Genomic DNA, 17,650 nt, shown 5'->3' on the forward strand with positions numbered 1-17,650 from the left:
ACTTCTATTCCCGTCCCATTTCTACCTCACATGTAACTGGGTATCATGAGTGAAGCTACCACCAGGCTCAGGGCTAACCCTTAAAGCCAAGTTGCAACGGGCAATGGAATATTGTGCCTTCCTGGAGGTGCTGGAACTGATGGGAGGACAATTTGTACACATTAGTCAATAGCAATGTTGCTGTAAAGGTTGATTAGAATCACAATATCACTGTTGTAACCAATTAATTGGAATGCAATAATGACAGCGATCTCATTGATCCGAATAAGTTTGATCTTTAATTGATTTGAAATAAATCATCTCAAAGAACAGGTGTTGAAAATTGAAATTGAAAATTGCTTATTGTCACAAGTAGGCTTCAAATGAAGTTACTGTGAAACGCCCCTAGTCGCCGCATTCCGGCACCTGTTCGGGGAGGCTGTTGCGGGAATTGAACCGTGCTGCTGGCCTGCCTTGGTCTGCTTTCAAAGCCAGCGATTTAGCCCTATGCTAAGCAACCTGTGTTGAATGTAGATGGAGATGTCCTGTTTAATAATAATCTTTATTAGTGTTACAAGTAGGCTTATATTAACACTGCGATGAATTTACTGTGAAAAGCACCTAGTTGCCACACTCTGATGCCAGTTCAGGTATACTGAGGGAGAATTCGGAATGTTTAAATCACCGAGTAAGGAAGTATTTCGGAACTTGTGGGAGGAAACGGGAGCACCCGGAGGAAACCCACAACGACATGGGGAGAACGTGCAGACTCCGCACAGACAGTGACCAAGCCTGGAATCGAACCCGGGTCCCTGGCGCTGTGAAGCAACAGTGCTTACCACTGTGCTACCATGCTGCCCATATTTCACTCACTGTCATGAATTAGACTGAGCTTGGTGACGGGGTGGGTTCTGATTAATCTTCCACTGGGGACATAAAAAGGGTAAGATTTGTTCTGGTTATCCTCTATCAGTGGCATATCAAATAGAGCAGAAAAATATAAGGGCATGAAATCTGACTTCTCTCTTCAGAGCTGATGAGAGCTGTCTGTGGACACATTGTCTGGACGTTATTGTCTGTTAAATGCTAGAACTCCACATAACTTCCGCCACAGCCCACTGCTCCATTCATCATGTCCCACTGCAACAGTGTTTTTGTATGAGGTTCCCTCTGGTTCCTGTCACTGAGTCTCTCAGCCTGCAGTAATACATCGAGCTGTCAGACAGCCGGAGCTCACTGATCATTCCTCACTTATCCCCACACATTTCAAACTGTCGAATGATGCAGAAAATCGAGTCCCCCACCCACTGCAACTTTCTACTGAACTTTGGGGAAGTGTACAGGTGACTTCCCCCCCCCCCCCCCCCCCCCTTGATGCCCCACAATGTCAGCAGCTCAGACTCCAGCTCAATAACCCTGAGCCCAGATTCTGCAAGTTGCAGACACTCCCGCAGATATGATTGTCCAGGATGGCAATGTTCTCCAAAAACTCCCACATACTGCAATCCCGGCACATCACCTGTCCTGTGGACAACATCAAACTCCAGCCCACTTATAGGGGTTATTAACTTGAACAGAAATAAACAAAGGATGTGATTATCAAAGATATAATTTACAGTGCAGAAGAAGGCCATTCGGCCCATCGAGTCTGCACCGGCTCTTGGAAAGAGCACCCTACCCAAGGTCAACACCTCCACCTTATCCCCATAACCCAGTAACCCCACCCAACACTAAGGGCAATTTTGGACACTAAGGACAATTTATCATGGCCAATCCACCTAACCTGCACATCTTTGGACTGTGGAAAGAAACCGGAGCACCCGGAGGAAACTCACGCACACACTGGGAGGATGTGCAGACTTCACACAGACAGTGACCCAAGCCGGAATCGAACCTGGGACCCTGGAGCTGTGAAGCAATTGTGCTATCCACAAGGCTACCGTGTTACCCAACACCCAACTCCTGCAGTCACACATGAACCCGCTGGTGTCTCAGCAGGTTGGATGATCGATTGAATCCCTTCCCACACTCGGGGCAGGTGAACAGCTTCTCCCCACTGTGAATGTGTTGGTGTTTCTGGAGATTGGATGATTGAGTGAATTGTTTTCTGCACACGGAGCAGGTGAATATCCTTTCCCCAGTGTGAATTTGCTGGTGTTGAATAAGGTGAGACGATTGTCTGAATCTCTTCTCACAATGAGAGCAACTAAATGGTCTCTTGTCAGTGTGAACAAGCTGGTGTTTAATTAGATCTGGAGAGGTTTTAAAGCAATCCCCACAGTAAAAGCATTTAAAAGGTCTCTCATCACTGTGAACTCTCTGATCCGACCCCAGGCTGGATGACTTTGTGAATCCCTTCCCACACATGGAGCAGGTGAACGGTCTCTCCCCAGTATGACTGCGCCGATGGCGCTCCAGCTGGGATGGGTAACTGAATCCCTTCCCACAGTCCCCACATTTCCAAGGTTTCTTCATGGTGCCAGTGTCCTTGTGTCTCTCCAGGATGGATGATCAGTTGCAATCTTGATCAGACATAGAACATGTGCACTGTCTCTCCTCACTGTGAATGGTGTAATGTTTCTTCAGGCTGTGTAACTGGTAAAGCTCTTTCCACAGTTAGTTCACTGGAACACTCTCACTCGGGTGTGTGTTGTGTGGGTCTCGGTGCTTTTCCAGTCACACTGATATTTGAAATCTTTTCCCACAGACAGAACAGACAAACATTTCTCCTTCCACATTCAAAGGCTGATGATATTCAGGTCCTGATGAATCAAGTGACTGTGTCAGATCTTGACATGATGTTCAGTTTGCGTTACTCATCTTGAATCCTCCTTGTACTCTCCTCACAATGCATATTCTCACCTAGTTTTGAGTCATCAGCTAACATGGAAATATTGCATTTAGTCCCCACATCCAAATCATTGATGTAGATTGTGAATAGCTGGAGCCCAAGTACTGATCCTTCCCGTACCTCACTATTCAGTCTGCCAACCTGAAAATGACCTGATTATTCCTACTCTCTGTTTTCTGTGAATTCTCAATCCGTGCCATTATACTCCCCTGCCCCCCCCCCCCCCCCCCAATCTTGTTTACTAACCTTCTCTGTGGGAGTTTATCAAAAGTCTTCTGAAGATCCAAATGCACCACATCCATTGGTTCCCCTTATCTATTCTGGAGTAATATTATTAAACAAAATCTCCGAGCATTGTTAGAAGGACAGTAGGGGGAGTTCTCACTGCTCTCTGACTAATAGCTTACTCGCAATCAATCTCACTAAAAACAAAATCACTGGTCATTATCACATTGCTGTTTTGGAGGCGAACAGAGACATCTGAAGTTGTGAAAGGCACTATATACTGCAAAGGCCCAGGTTCGATTCCCTGCTTTGGGCACTGTCAGTGCAGAGTTCTCCCTGTGCCTGTGTTGTTTTCCTCCGGGTGCTCTGGTTTCCTCCCACAATCCAGAAAGACATGCTGTTAGGTAATTTAGACATTCTGAATTCTCCCGCCGTGTACCCAAGCAGGTGCTGGAATGTGGCGACGAGGGGATTTTCATAGTAACTTCATTGCAGTGTTAATGTAAGCCTACGTGTGACAATAAAGATTATTATTATTATAAATGCAAAGTCTTCCAACTGCAACCTGGTTACTGTGGCTATCAGCAACAGCATAGACACTCCCCTGTTTCATAATGAACACGTTTTACTCCTAAATCTGATTAACAGCAGGAATAACTGCAGAATTGGAACATTGCAGTCACTTGTGAACTCGCTGGTGTCTCACAAGGTTGGATGATTGAGTGAATCCCTTCCCACACACAGAGCAGGGGAATGGCCTCTCCCCAGTGTGAACCCGCTGGTGTCTCAGCAGGGCCGATGACTCCGTGAATCTCTTTTCACACACTGAGCAGGTGAATGGCCTCTCTCCAGTGTGAACCTGCTGGTGTCTCAGCAGGATTGATGACTCAGTAAATTCCTTCCCACACACAGAGCAGGTGAAAGGCCTCTCCCCAGTGTGAACTCGCTGGTGTCTCACAAGGTTGGATGATTGAGTGAATCCCCTCCCACACACAGAGCAGGTGAATGGCCTCTCCCCAGTGTGAACCTGCTGGTGTCTCAGCAGGATTGATGACTCAGTAAATTCCTTCCCACACACAGAGCAGGTGAAAGGCCTCTCCCCAGTGTGAACTCGCTGGTGTCTCAGCAGGGCCGATGACTCCGTGAATCTCTTTTCACACACTGAGCAGGTGAATGGTCTCTCTCCAGTGTGGACCCGTTGATGTGTCAGCAAGTGGGATGACTGAGTGAATCGCTTTCCGCACTGGGAACAATTGAAGGGTTTCTCCCCAGTGTGAACCTGCTGGTGTCGCAACATATTTGAAAATCGAGTGAATCCCTTGTCACACTGCGGGCAGGTGAATGGCCTTGTCCCGGTGTGACTGTATCGATACATCTCCTGATCAGAGGGATGACAACTGAATCCCTTCCCAACACCCCCACATTGTCCAGACAGACCTTCCCTTTTCAGGTCACACGTGTGTCTTCCCATATTGGTCGAATAGTTAAATCCAGGTCCACACGCTGAAGACGTGTACAGATTGCCTGCGCTGTGAATGCCGCTCTCTCCTTCCATATGGCCAATGTTACTGAGTCCTGATTAATTAAGTGACTCGGTTAGATTGATGTGGTGCCTGGGAGTCAGAGCATCCTGTCTGTGAATCCACTCCTTGTTTAATCATTTATATCAGTAATTCCTGCAAAGAAAAAAATGCAGAAATTGAGGGTGGATAGTTTTCTAACTTTACATTATTTTTGAAGCCACAAAACCTATTCTCCCTTATCTGCGTTCAAATCAGGCTCGCAACATCTGACCCTTTAAATTGCAACAGCAAAGGGACACTGACCCTTTAAATATGCCGAGTACATGTCAGAGCCACGCATGCTCAGTCGGTCCAAGTCAAACGGGCCGGCAAAGCGCCTGCGCGTTGGCCAAATTCCCAATGGAAAGTGTAGGGATTCTATAGATTCCAGTACCATCATGTTGATGAGAAATAGGAGGGGCCAAGGAGAGATCCTTGTTGGAGAGGAAAGGGAGGTTGGAGATGGGATGGCCGTTTGCAAGGAGGTTGGGCATCAAGGGTTGGTTTCTCAGGAAAGGTGAGGATAGTGTAGTGGCAAAACCAGAAGAAAGCGAGAACTGTTAACAATATCAGTTAATGTGGGGAAGTTGGATGGTCAGCGGTTTAGTGAGAATCGGGTCAAGGGAGCAGAAGTCAGGTCTCATAAACAAGATGAGATTGAACAGGACATAACAGGAAATAGGAGAGAACCTGGAGATAGATATGAGTTCACACTCAGACGAGGGGGAGTTTTAGTGACAGTTTGGCCTGGTGGAGCTCATGGAAGGGAGGGAAGCAGCAGAGGCAGCTGATCAGATTGTCCACTCACTGTAATTACTTGTGAATTCGCTGGTGTGTCAGCAGGCTGGATGACTGAGTGAATCTCTTCCCACAATTGGGGCAGGTGTACGGCCTCTCCCCAGTGTGAGTTCGCTGGTGTACAGTGAGGTCAGATGATGTCTTGAACCCAGTTCCGCAGCAGGAGCACCTGAACGGTTTCTCATCAGTGTGAATATGTTGATGATGCATCAGTTCCCCGGAACTTTTAAAGCACTTCTCAAAGTCTGGGCATTGAAAAGGTCTCTCATCAGTGTGAACACGCTGATGGTAGAGCGGTTCCCGGGAACTTTTATAGCACTTACTGCAGTCTGTACATTTAAATGGTCTCTTCTCATTGTGAACACTCTGGTGATTCAGCAGAGTGGATAACTGAGTGAATCCCTTCCAACATTCAGAGCAAGTGTAAGGTCTCTCCCCAGAGTGAACCCATTGGTGTGTCCGCAGGTTTGATGACCTACTGAACCCACTGCCACACACAGAGCAGGTGAACGGCCTCTCCCCAGTGTGAGTGCGCTGGTGAGAGCACCTGAACGGTCGCTCGTTGGTGTGAACACGTTGATGGAGTATTAGTGCCCGGGAACATTTACAGCACTTCCCACAGTCTGGACATTTAAAAGGTCTCTCATCCCTGTGAACTCGCATGTGCGTCTTCAAGTCAGATGACCGAGAGAATCCTTTCTCACACGGAGCAGTTGAATGGTTTCTCCCCGGTGTGCACTCACTGGTGTTGCAGCAGGCCAAATGATCGAAATAATTTCTTCCCACGACCAGAGTGTCTGGGATGATAAATTTCCAGTTGAGATGTGGACCTGAATCCCTCCTCACATTCCCATGGTTTCTCCTCACTGTGAGCGCTGCTTTTTCCTTCCATGGTCAAAATTCACCAATATTCAGGTTACGGTGAATTCGGTGACGTTGACTGATGCTGATGTAATGTTTGATCTGAGTTTCCTGACTGCAAATCCTCCCCTTCTAACTCTGAAATTGTTTAAAACAGAAAAAAGGAAATGAGAGAGAACCCACAAAAACACAAAGGCAGGTTGTGAAATTGAGCTGAATGAATCTGGTCACTTGTGGGGCCGGCACTGAGAAAAGGTGACCACAAAAACTGTTGAATCTTTTGTGGAAAGTGAACTAGTTTATTCATGTCCTTCAGGGAAGGGAACCTGCCGCCCGGCCTGAGCCCACACAAGAATCAGGCCTCTGCAAGAACACAAGAAATAGGAGAAGTAGACCATTCGGCCCGTCGACCTTGCTCTGCAATTGAACACGATTGTGGCTGATCTCAGTCTTCAATTCCACCTTTCCTATTAGCTCTCTATGTCCTTTGACTTCCTGAGAGACCAAAAATCTCATAATCTCAGCCTTCAATATATTCATTGATGGATCATCCACAACCCTCTTGGCGAGAGAATTCTCTGCAAGAAACCGAGAGAGAAAGTCAAAAAGAATAAGGGAAAGGGAGAGAGAGTGAGAACAGGGGGGGGGGGGGGGGGGGGGGGGGGGGACATCATGTCCCAGGTACTGAAAACCAGGGTGGTGATGAGTCCAGTGGTGGCAATTCTTGGGGTCCCGGAAGACCCGGGTGTCCAGGAGAGAGAGCCCGACGTCTTGGCCTTTGCTTCCGCGGTAGCCTGGCGATGTACACTGCTGGCATGGAGGGACTTAAAGCCCCCAAAGACCGAAGCATGGCTCTCGGACATGTCGAGCTTTTTAGGGCTGGATAAAATAAGTTCGCCTTAAGAGGATCTGTATTAGGGTTCACCCGAAGGTGGCAACCATTCATCGACTTCTTCGCGGGGAATTAAATGTCAGCAGGGGGGGGGAGATTAGAGTAGAATAGGGGGGATAAATAGGCGGGTACTGTTTATGAGAGAGGAGTGGTCTTTTGCACTATGTTTCTGCTTTGTGTTGATATTTGCACATAACTGTAACTGTTTACAATGCCAAAAATACCTCAATAAAATTGTTTATTTTTAAAAAAGACTGAACCCATTCCCTTTCATCCCCTCTACAAACTCCACTCCCTTGCCACCAATTCCATTCCTGTCAAATGTCTGAGGCTAAAACAGACTGTTCACAACCATGGTGAAATATTTCACCCCGAGATGAGCTCTTGACCACAGATCCATATTGTCACCAAGATTGCCGATTTCCACCTCAGGAACATAGCTTGACTCCACCTTAGTCTCTGTTCATCTGCTGCAGAAACCATCATATATTCTTCTGTTCCCTCTCAAATAAATTATTCCAATGCACTCGCAGCCAGACTCCAACATTAAACAACCCCCTCCATCCCATCCCAAACTCTGCTACCCATGTGCTTACTCACACCAGCCCCGTGCCCACTGATCCACTGAAATGCTTCCTTTTAAAAGGCACAAAAAGTTTAAATTTCTCATTCTTCTTTTCCTCCATGGTAGTGATCATCCTGATCACTGTAATCTCCTCCACACACACCCCTTTGAGATCTCTGCACTCATTTAATTCCAGCCATTTGAATATTCCTGATTTGAATCTCTCCACCGTTACTGCGTTGCCAAGGCCTCAATTTCTGGAATTTCCTCCTTAAAACACCGACTCTCAAACTCACTTTCCTCAGTTAAGATTCTCCTTAAAATCTACTATCTCCTCATGTGGCTCAGTGTCAATTGTTATTTTGTAATGTTTCTCTGAACTTTTCTCTGAAAAGTTATATTCTGTTCAAGTCATAATATAAATTTGAATTATTGTCACCGCCCTCGGCAGATATTCTGCCCCATTGATATTCTGCCCCATAAATAGGAATTTGTAACTCAGAGTGAAGCAGTTTGCTGAACATTCTGTCATGAAGAAACGTTTAAAAAATGTTGCCCCCAACAATGATGGCGACTGAGCATGCGCTCTGCTACTCGTGCCCCAATGTGGGTGCGCATGCGTACCGCTGCCAGTACCAAATAAAGATGGCGGCCACATCGCCTCCGCTCAGATCCCCAGGCACCGGTAGGTTATTTTTCCGGATGTTCGGTGCAAATAACATGTTCACGAAGCGTGTCTAACGACCCGCCTGATTCATCTCTCCCTCCGTTCCGCCATTTCCACCTTCACGGATTGTGGTTCCGAGAACGAACGTTTTTCTCTGTCGCCATTAATCACACTGCGCATGCTTCACTCAGTCCAGCCCGAGCCCCTCGTTCATGCTGATTGGTTGGAGGACCAGTCACTCCTTACTGGTCCTCCGTTCCAGCCCACTCTTTGCCTATTGGTCGGTGCTGCCTTCAATCACTTCGCGCATTGAGAGATGTCAAGTGAGAGGTCTGTGTCGTGGGGCGGGGTTTACAAACCGCACTGGGGCCCTGGAGCCGAATGTGAAACAATGAACATGCTCCACTCTCACTTTCCGTCACTTCCGGCTTCTCTCCACAAACAACCTCATAGAGACCAGGGGGGGAGACACTGACCCAGTGACAATGTCACTGTATTAGTCACCCAGAGAGACAGGAGAATGTTCTGGGGACATTGGCTCCAAACCATTCAATTAATAAAATCTGGAATTTAAAGTTAATCTCAATGATGGTTCAGGACTGGCAGTTAAACATCCAAGGATATACAACCTATCGAAAAGACAGGGAGGTGGGCCGAGGGGGTGGGGTTGCCTTGTTAGTTAAGAACAAAATTAAATCTATGGCACTAAACGACATAGGGTCGGATGATGTGGAATCTGTGTGGGTAGAATTGAGGAACCACAAAGGCAAAAAAACCATAATGGGAGTTATGTACAGACCTCCTAACAGTGGTCAGGACCAGGGGCGCAACATGTACCGGGAAATAGAAAAGGCATGTCAGAAAGGCAAGGTCACGGTGATCATGGGGGACTTCAATATGCAGGTGGATTGGGTAAATAACGTAGCCAGTGGATCCAAAGAAAAGGAATTCATGGAATGCTTACAAGATGGCTTTTTGGAACAGCTTGTCATGGAGCCCACAAGGGAGCAGGCTATTCTGGACCTAGTGCTATGTAATGAACCAGACTTTATAAAAGATCTTAAAGTAAGGGAACACTTAGGAAGCAGCAATCATAATATGGTTGAGTTCAGGCTGCAGTTTGAAAGAGAGAAGGCAAAATCGGATGTAATGGTGTTACAGTTAAATAAAGGTAATTACGAGGGCATGAGAGAGGAACTGGCGAAAATCGACTGGAAGCAGACCCTAGTGGGGAAGACAGCAGAGCAAAAATGGCAGGAGTTTGTATGCATAATTGAGGACACTGTACAGAGGTTCATCCCCAAGAAAAGAAAGATTATCCGGGGAGGGATTAGACAGCCATGGCTGACAAAGGAGGTCAGGAAATGTATCAAATAAAAAGAGAGATCCTATAAAGTGGCCGAAAGCACTGGGAAATCAGAAGATTGGGAAGGCTACAAAAACAAACAGAGGTTAACAAAGAGACAAATAAGGAAAGAGAGAATCAAATATGAAGGCAGGCTAGCCAGTAATATAAGAAATGATAGTAAAAGTTTCTTTCAATACATAAGAAACAAACGACAGGCCAAAGTAGACATTGGGCCAATTCAAACTGATTCCGGAAGGCTAGTGATGGGAGACGAGGAAATGGCTGGAGAACTTAATAAGTACTTTGCGTCTGTCTTCACAGTGGAAGACATGAGTAATATCCCAAAAATTATAGAGGGTCAGGGGGCTGAGTTGAGTATGGTTGCCATTACAAAAGAGATGGTGCTAAAAAAGCTAAAAGGTCTTAAAATTGACAAATCTCCTGGCCCCGATGGGCTACACCCTAGAGTTCTGAGAGAGGTGTCTGAAGAAATAGCGGAAGCGTTGGTTGAGATCTTTCAAAAATCACTGGAGTCAGGGAAAGTCCCGGACGATTGGAAGATCGCTGTTGTAACCCCCTTGTTCAAGAAAGGATCAAGACAAAAGATGGAAAATTATAGGCCAATTAGCCTAACCTCGGTTGTTGGTAAAATTCTAGAATCAATCGTTAAGGATGAGATTTCTAAATTCTTGGAAGAGCAGGGTCGGATTAGAACAAGTCAACATGGATTTAGTAAGGGGAGGTCGTGCCTGACGAACCTGTTAGAATTCTTTGAGGAGGTGACAAGTAGGTTAGACCAGGGAAACCCAGTGGATGTGGTCTATCTGGATTTCCAAAAGGCCTTTGATAAGGTGCCACACAGGAGGCTGCTGAGTAAGGTGAGGGCCCATGGTGTTCGAGGTGAGCTACTGGCATGGGTTGAGGATTGGCTGTCTGACAGAAGGCAGAGAGTTGGGATAAAAGGTTCTTTTTCGGAATGGCAGCCGGTGACCAGCGGTGTCCCACAGGGTTCAGTGTTGGGGCCACAGCTGTTCACCATATATATTAATGATCTGGATGAAGGGACCGGGGGCATTCTAGCGAAGTTTGCCGATGATACGAAGTTAGGTGGTCAGGCAGGTAGTGCTGAGGAAGTGGGGAGGCTGCAGAAGGATCTAGACAGTTTGGGAGAGTGGTGCAGGAAATGGCTGATGCAATTCAACGTGAGAAAATGTGAGGTCTTGCACTTTGGAAAAAAGAATCCAAGCATAGACTACTTTCTAAACGGTGAGAAAATTCATAATGCCAAAGTACAAAGGGATCTGGGAGTGCTCGTCGAGGATTCCCTAAAGGTAAACATGCAGGTTGAATCTGTGATTAAGAAAGCAAATGCAATGTTGTCATTTATCTCAAGAGGGTTGGAATATAAAAGCAGCGATGTGCTACTGAGCCTTTATAAGGCTCTGGTTAGGCCCCATTTGGAGTACTGTGTCCAGTTTTGGGCCCCACATCTCAGGAAGGACATACTGGCACTGGAGCGTGTCCAGCGGAGATTCACACGGATGATCCCTGGAATGGCGGGTCTAACATATGATGAACGGCTGAGGATCCTGGGATTGTATTCATTGGAGTTTAGAAGGTTAAGGGGAGATCTAATAGAAACTTACAAGATAATACATGGCTTAGAAAGGGTGGACGCAAAGAAACTGTTTCCGTTAGGCGAGGAGACGAGGACCCGTGGGCACATCCTTAGAATTAGAGGGGGTAAATTCAGAACAGAAATGCGGAGACATTTCTTCAGCCAGAGAGTGGTGGGCCTGTGGAATTCATTGCCGCAGAGTGCAGTGGAGGCCGGGACGCTAAATGGCTTCAAGGCAGAGATAGATAAATTCTTGATGTCGCGAGAAATTAAGGGCTACGGGGAGAATGCTGGTAGGTGGAGTTGAAATGCCCATCAGCCATGATTGAATAGCGGAGTGGACTCGATGGGCCGAATGGCCTTACTTCCACTCCTATGTCTTATGGTCTTATGGTGACTGAGGGTCACTGAGAAAATCTCCAATGTCACTGGATTAGGTCAGAAAGTAGGAAACTAGTTAGTTTAAAGTCTGTTGTTGGGAAACTGTTGGAATCCATTATTGAGGAAGCTCTGGACATTTGGAAAGTCAAACTGCAATCCATCAGAGTCTGCGTGGTTTTGTGAAGGGTAAATCATGTTTGACTCATTTTGTGCAGTTCTTGGAAGATGTAACAAGCCAAGTGGATAATGGGGTCCTGTAGATGTATTTGGACTCCCAGAATACATTTGATAAGGTGTCACACAAAAGGTAATAACATAAAATCCCACGGGGTTGAGAGATAATATATTAGCTTGGATAGAGGATTGGCTAACCAGCAGACAGCAGAGAGTGGGGATTAGATTTATTGACACATGTACTGAAGAAAAATGTTTTTACCCAGACTGTGATGACGGTCTGGAATGCACTGACTTCAGAGGGTGATCGAGACGGGTTGCCTCACATCCTCTAAAAAAGTGCCTGGATGAAGACTGGCACGTCATAACATTGAAAGCTATGAGCCAAGTGCTGGCAAATGGGATTAGGTAGGTGGGTCAGGTTTATCATGTGTCGGTGCTAACTCGATGGACTAAAGGGCCTCTTCTGCACTGTGAAAAAAATGAAATGAAAATCGCTTATTGTCACAAGTAGGCTTCAAATGAAGTTACTGTGAAAAGCCCCTAGTCGCCACATTCCGGCGCCTGTTTGGGAAGGCTGATACGGGAATTGAACCATGCTGCTGGCCTGCCTTGGTCTGCTTTAAAAGCCAGCGATTTAGCCCAGTGTGCTAAACCAACCCATCTGAGTTGCTGATGATACAAAGTTCAGTGGCATCATAGACAGCATAGATGATTGCATTAAATTGCAAGAAGATATTGACAGACAAGGTGAATGGTCAAGATTGTGGCAGTATAAACAAGTGTGAGGTTATCTGTTTTGAACCAAAAAAGGATCGAACTGAGCACTTTCTGAATGGAAAGAGGTTAATTACAGTCGGTGTCCAAAGAGACTTGGGGTTCATAGAATCTACAGCACGGAGACAGGCCCTTCGGCCCAAACTGGTCCATGCCAACCAAAAAGCTCATCTACGCTAACCCCATATACCCGCATTTGGCCCATATCCCTCTGAACCTTTCCTATTCATGCATCTGTCCAAATGCCTTTTCAGTGTTGGCAATGTCCCTGCCTCAACTCCTTCCTCCGGCAGCTCATTCCGTACTATCCTCTGTGTAAAACCATTGATCCTTAGGTTCCCATTAATTCTTTCCCCTCTTAACATAAACATGTGCCCTCTGGTTCTCGATTTCCCAACGCTGGGGAAAAGACTGAGTGCATTCACCCTCTCCATACCTCATGATCTTATACACCTCGATAAGATCACCCCTCATTCCCCACGCTCTAAAGATAAAGGTCCTGGCCTGTCCAGTCTCTCCCTATAACTCAGTCCCTTGCCTGGCAACATCCTTGTAAATCTCTTCTGCGCTCTCTCCACTCTAATAACATCTTTCCTACAGCAAGGCGACCAAAACTGAACACCTGCCAACTAGGCCGTGAATCCCCGAGATAAGTTATTTATATTTACTGTTCCGAAGCTCCTCCTGCTCGGGTTCACACCAACTCTGCTCCCTGTGTTGGTGAGATTCATACCTGGGTGTCTGGAAAATTGTTAGGACAGTAACTGTCCTGTCAGGTAATGAGTCCTTTTGCTTCCCAATTGGCCGAGGAAGGCAGTGTGTCACAAGGATGGATGTGTTGACCGAATAATGGCTGGAGGATGGGGGCAGGTCATGTGATAAAACCTCCAGGAATACATTTAATCAAAGTTGGCGAGGAGAGAATGTTGTGAATTTCTATCCTAAACTGACAGTAAGGTTTCTGTAAATTTACAGGATACTGGAAGTGGAGGTTTAACAGATGGGAAACGCAAACCAAACGTCACATCGCGATCTGATAGAGTCACTCGGTTCATCAGAAACTGAATTTCAGCAGCATCTGGGTGTGGAAGGTAAAAGGTTTGTCTGTTCTGTCTGTGAGGGAAGATTTCAGGTCTCAGTGTGACTGGAAAAGCCCCGAGATTCACAAACCCTGGTTAGACCAAACCTGGAGAACTGTGTTCAGTTCTGGGCAACAAACCTGAGGAAGGATAGAATGGCCTTGGAGGGACTGTAGCACAGATTTACCTGAGCGATATCTGAACCCTCTGGGGTCAAATTACAAAACTAGATTGCACAAAAGAGTCAGAGACATGATGGCCCAAAGAAGGACATTCGGCCCATTTAGTCCATGCTAGCTCTCTGGAGCAATCCAGTCAGTGCCATTCTCCTGCTCTATCCCTGTATCATAGAACATAGACATAGAACAGTACAGCACAGAACAGGCCCTTCGGCCCTCGATGTTGTGCCGAGCCATGATCACCCTACTCAAACCCACGTATCCACCCTATACCCGTAACCCAATAACCCCCCCCCTTAACCTTACTTTTTAGGACACTACGGGCAATTTAGCATGGCCAATCCACCTAACCCGCACATCTTTGGATTGTGGGAGGAAACCGGAGCACCCGGAGGAAACCCACGCACACACGGGGAGGACGTGCAGACTCCGCACAGACAGTGACCCAGCCGGGAATCGAACCTGGGACCCTGGAGCTGTGAAGCATTTATGCTAACCACCATGCTACCGTGTTGCCCAATCCTCGCAGGTTTATTTTCCTCAGATGTCTACCAAATTTACTTTTGAAATCAAATCATTCATTGTGTCTATTTTCAAACTCCCTGATCGGCAGCAAGTTTCAGGTCATTGCCGCTCGCTGTGTAAAAACATATATTTCATATCACCTCATATCTCCTGTAGCTTTTACATACAAACTAGGAACAGGCCACTCGGCCCCTCGAGCCTGCTCAGCATTCAATAAGATTGCAGCTGATCTCATTCTAACCTCAACTCCACATTCCTGCCTACCCCTGATGACCTTTCACCCTCTTGCTCATCAAGAATCTATCCAGCTCTGCCTTAAAAATATTCAAGGACTCTGCTTCCTCTGCCTTTTAAGGACGCGAGTTCCAAAGTCTGATAACCCTCAAGAGAATAAAAAATCCTCATGTCCATCTGAAATGGGTGACTTCTTATTTTGCAACAGTGACACCCTTGTTCTCGATTCTCCCTCAAGAGGAAACATCCTCTCCACATCAGGATCTTGTATAGTTCAATCCAGGTTTTACCCAAAACTTTAAATCTGTGTCCCTAGTGCTTTTACGATCAGTGAATGGAAACAGTTTCTTTGCCCACCTGATCAAAACTTGGCATAACCTTGTGGACCTGAATCAAATCTCCCCTCAACCTCCTTTGCTGGAACCATTCTGGTAAATCCCCTCTGCACCTTCTCCAAGAATCTTCACATCCTTCCTGAAGAGTGGTGACCAGAGCTTTATTAAGATTCATGGAATAGATTTAGAACCATAGAATTCCTACAGTGCAGAAGGAAGCCATTCGGCCCATCAAGTCTGCACTGATTCTCTGAAAGGGCACCCTGCCTCGGCCCACGCCCTGACCCTGTCCCTGTAACCCCATAGCCCCACCAAACCCGCACATCCCTGGACACTAACGGACAATTTATCAAGGCCAATCCACCTAACTTGCCCTTCTTTGGACTGTGGGAGGAAACCTGAGCACCGGGTGGAAACCCACGCAGATACGGGGAGAAACTGCAAACTCCACACAGACAGTCACGAACGCCGAAATTGAACCTGGGTCCCTGGCTCTGTGAGACAGCAGTGCTAATCACCGTGCCACCAGAAACATTGTTTCGGTATCATTATTCCTGTTTATGAAGCTCAAGATCGAATTTGCTTTGCCAACTACTCTCTTATTATGTCTTGTAGATGTACAAAATCCCTCTTCACCTCTTTCTCGCTCCTCCCAAAGAGGCCAGTTGGATTTTTATGACAATCCAGCAGTTTTCATGGTCACTTTTTCCCAGAGCCGGCCCCACAAATGACCAGATTCATTCAGCTCAATTTCACAACCTGCCTTTGTGTTTTTGTGGGTTCTCTCTCATTCCCTATTTTCTGTTTTCAATCAATTTCATAGGGTGTTCGAAGGGGAGGCTTCAAAGTCCGGAAACGCAAACCAAACATCACATCAGGATCTGACAGAGTCCTCAATTTATCATATCCTGAATATCATCGATCATGGAAGGAAAAAGCATCGTTCACAGTGGGGAGAAACCGTACATGTGTTGTGTGTGTGGACGAGGGTTCACTCAATCATCAGGCCTCACGAGACACAAATGCAGTCACACTGAGGAGAAACCGTGAAAATGTGTGGACTGTGGGAAAGGATTCACTTCCGCATCCAAGCTGGAAATTCATCGACGCAGTCACACTGGGGAGAGACCGTTCACCTGCTCCAAGTGTGGGAAGGGATTCACTCAGTCATCCAACCTGCGGAATCATCAGCGAGTTCACACTGATGAGAGACCATTCACCTGCTCAAAGTGTGGGATGGGATTTGCTATTTCAGCCAACCTGCTGAGTCACCAGCGAATTCACACTGGGGAGAGACCATTTCAGTGTCCAGACTGCGGGAAGTGCTATAAACGTTCTGGGGAACTGAGGAGTCATCAACATGTTCACACTAATGAGAAGCCGTTCAAGTGCTCTTACTGCGGGACTGGGTTCAGACAATCATCTGACCTCATTGTACATCAGCGAATTCACACTGGGGAGAGGCCATTCACCTGCTCCAAGTGTGGGAAGGGATTCACTCAGTCAACCAACCTGCTGACACACCAGCGAGTTCACACTGGGGAGAAACCATTCACCTGCTCCAAGTGTGGGAAGGGATTTACTATTTCAGCCAACCTGCTGAGTCACCAGCGGGTTCACACAGATGAGAGGCCATTTCAATGTCCAGACTGCAGGAAGTGCTTTAAACGTTCTGGGGATCTGATGAGCCAGCAGCGTGTTCACACTGACGAGAAATCGTGCAGGTGCTCTTACTGCGGGACTGGGTTCAGGCACTCATCTAACCTCACTGTACATCAGCGAATTCACACTGGGGAGAGGCCATTCACCTGCTCCGAGTGCGGGAAGAGATTCACTGAGTCATCCAACCTGCTGAAGCACCAGCGAATTCACACTCGGGAAAGGCCATTCACTTGTGAGTGTGGGAAGGGATTCACCACTTCAACCCACCTGCTGAGACACCAACGAGGCCACAAGTAACCACAGTGATTGGGTTTTGCTGTTCCTCACATTCAGGACTGAACCATGTTCATTTGGGTCTCTTTCTGCTGATAACAAACTCCAGCCCATTTACAGGGGCTAATATTCTGGCTAAAAGTCAAATAAATTAGATTTGTGTTAAATACACAGCGTCTTGAAACATTTTTTATATCTCTAACACAAGTTAGTTCCTTTTGAAGTACTCTCGCTCTCCCCTGTCTCTTCCATCCTCACCTCCAACAAGAAGTGTGAGGAGCCTGTGGAGCTTCTTTGTGACTGAGATTGAGTCAATCCGATCAGCTGCCTCTGCTGCTTCCCTCCCTTCCACGAGCCCACCGGACCAAACTGTCTCTAAATTTCATCCTTTCCGGAGCCCTGAACCCACATCTTTCTCTAGTTTCTCTCCCATCTCCCCTCAAGCCCTCTCAGAGCTCATCTTGTCCATGAGATCCAGCTCCTGCTCCATCAACCCTATTCCCACTGAGCTACTGATCAGCCAACTACCCTGTGTCCATGGATATTGTCAACATTTCTCTCTCTTCAGGTACTGTCCCTGTGCCCTTCAAATCTGCCATCCTGCTTCAACCACTGGAGGATGGTTCACATCAGAGAATGGGGGAGGAGGGATAATAAATAAGAGC

At 46.8% G+C, this 17,650-nt stretch overlaps 3 protein-coding genes across 6 annotated transcripts in view; 2 read left to right on the top strand and 1 right to left on the bottom strand.

The window, feature by feature from the left end:
• The window catches only part of LOC119961220 (zinc finger protein 239-like), a 29,962-nt gene extending 14,028 nt beyond the window's left edge, over positions 1-15,934 (top strand). Inside the window, exons 1-3 of one of the 4 annotated variants that reach the window (XR_005459617.1) lie at positions 8,389-8,418; positions 13,674-13,789; positions 15,874-15,934. Coding sequence is in view for 1 of the 4 variants with exons in the window: in XM_038788670.1 (XP_038644598.1) it covers positions 2,687-2,804 (118 nt within the window). In the remaining 3 variants the exon portion in view is untranslated. Of the gene's footprint in view, positions 1-2,686; positions 2,942-8,388; positions 8,419-13,673; positions 13,797-15,873 lie in introns of those variants that run through there. The other 3 variants (XR_005459619.1, XR_005459618.1, XM_038788670.1) reach the window with 3 other exon arrangements.
• LOC119961222 (zinc finger protein 664-like) lies at positions 1,822-2,585 on the bottom strand. The gene has a single exon (XM_038788672.1). The coding sequence runs from the start codon at positions 2,452-2,454 to the stop codon at positions 1,948-1,950; it is 507 nt and encodes a 168-aa protein (XP_038644600.1). The 5' UTR covers positions 2,455-2,585; the 3' UTR covers positions 1,822-1,947.
• Positions 15,935-16,231: 297 nt separating the features above from the next.
• LOC119961221 (zinc finger protein 485-like) lies at positions 16,232-16,880 on the top strand (the record flags this gene model as incomplete). The annotated part of the gene is made up of 1 exon (XM_038788671.1): positions 16,232-16,880. A coding segment is annotated over exon 1 (594 nt), but the record flags the coding sequence as incomplete, so codon positions are not given.
• Between the last annotated feature and the right edge of the window lie 770 nt (positions 16,881-17,650).

The sequence above is a fragment of the Scyliorhinus canicula genome, unplaced genomic scaffold, assembly GCF_902713615.1.
Source record: "Scyliorhinus canicula unplaced genomic scaffold, sScyCan1.1, whole genome shotgun sequence".
Lineage (NCBI taxonomy): Eukaryota > Metazoa > Chordata > Chondrichthyes > Carcharhiniformes > Scyliorhinidae > Scyliorhinus > Scyliorhinus canicula.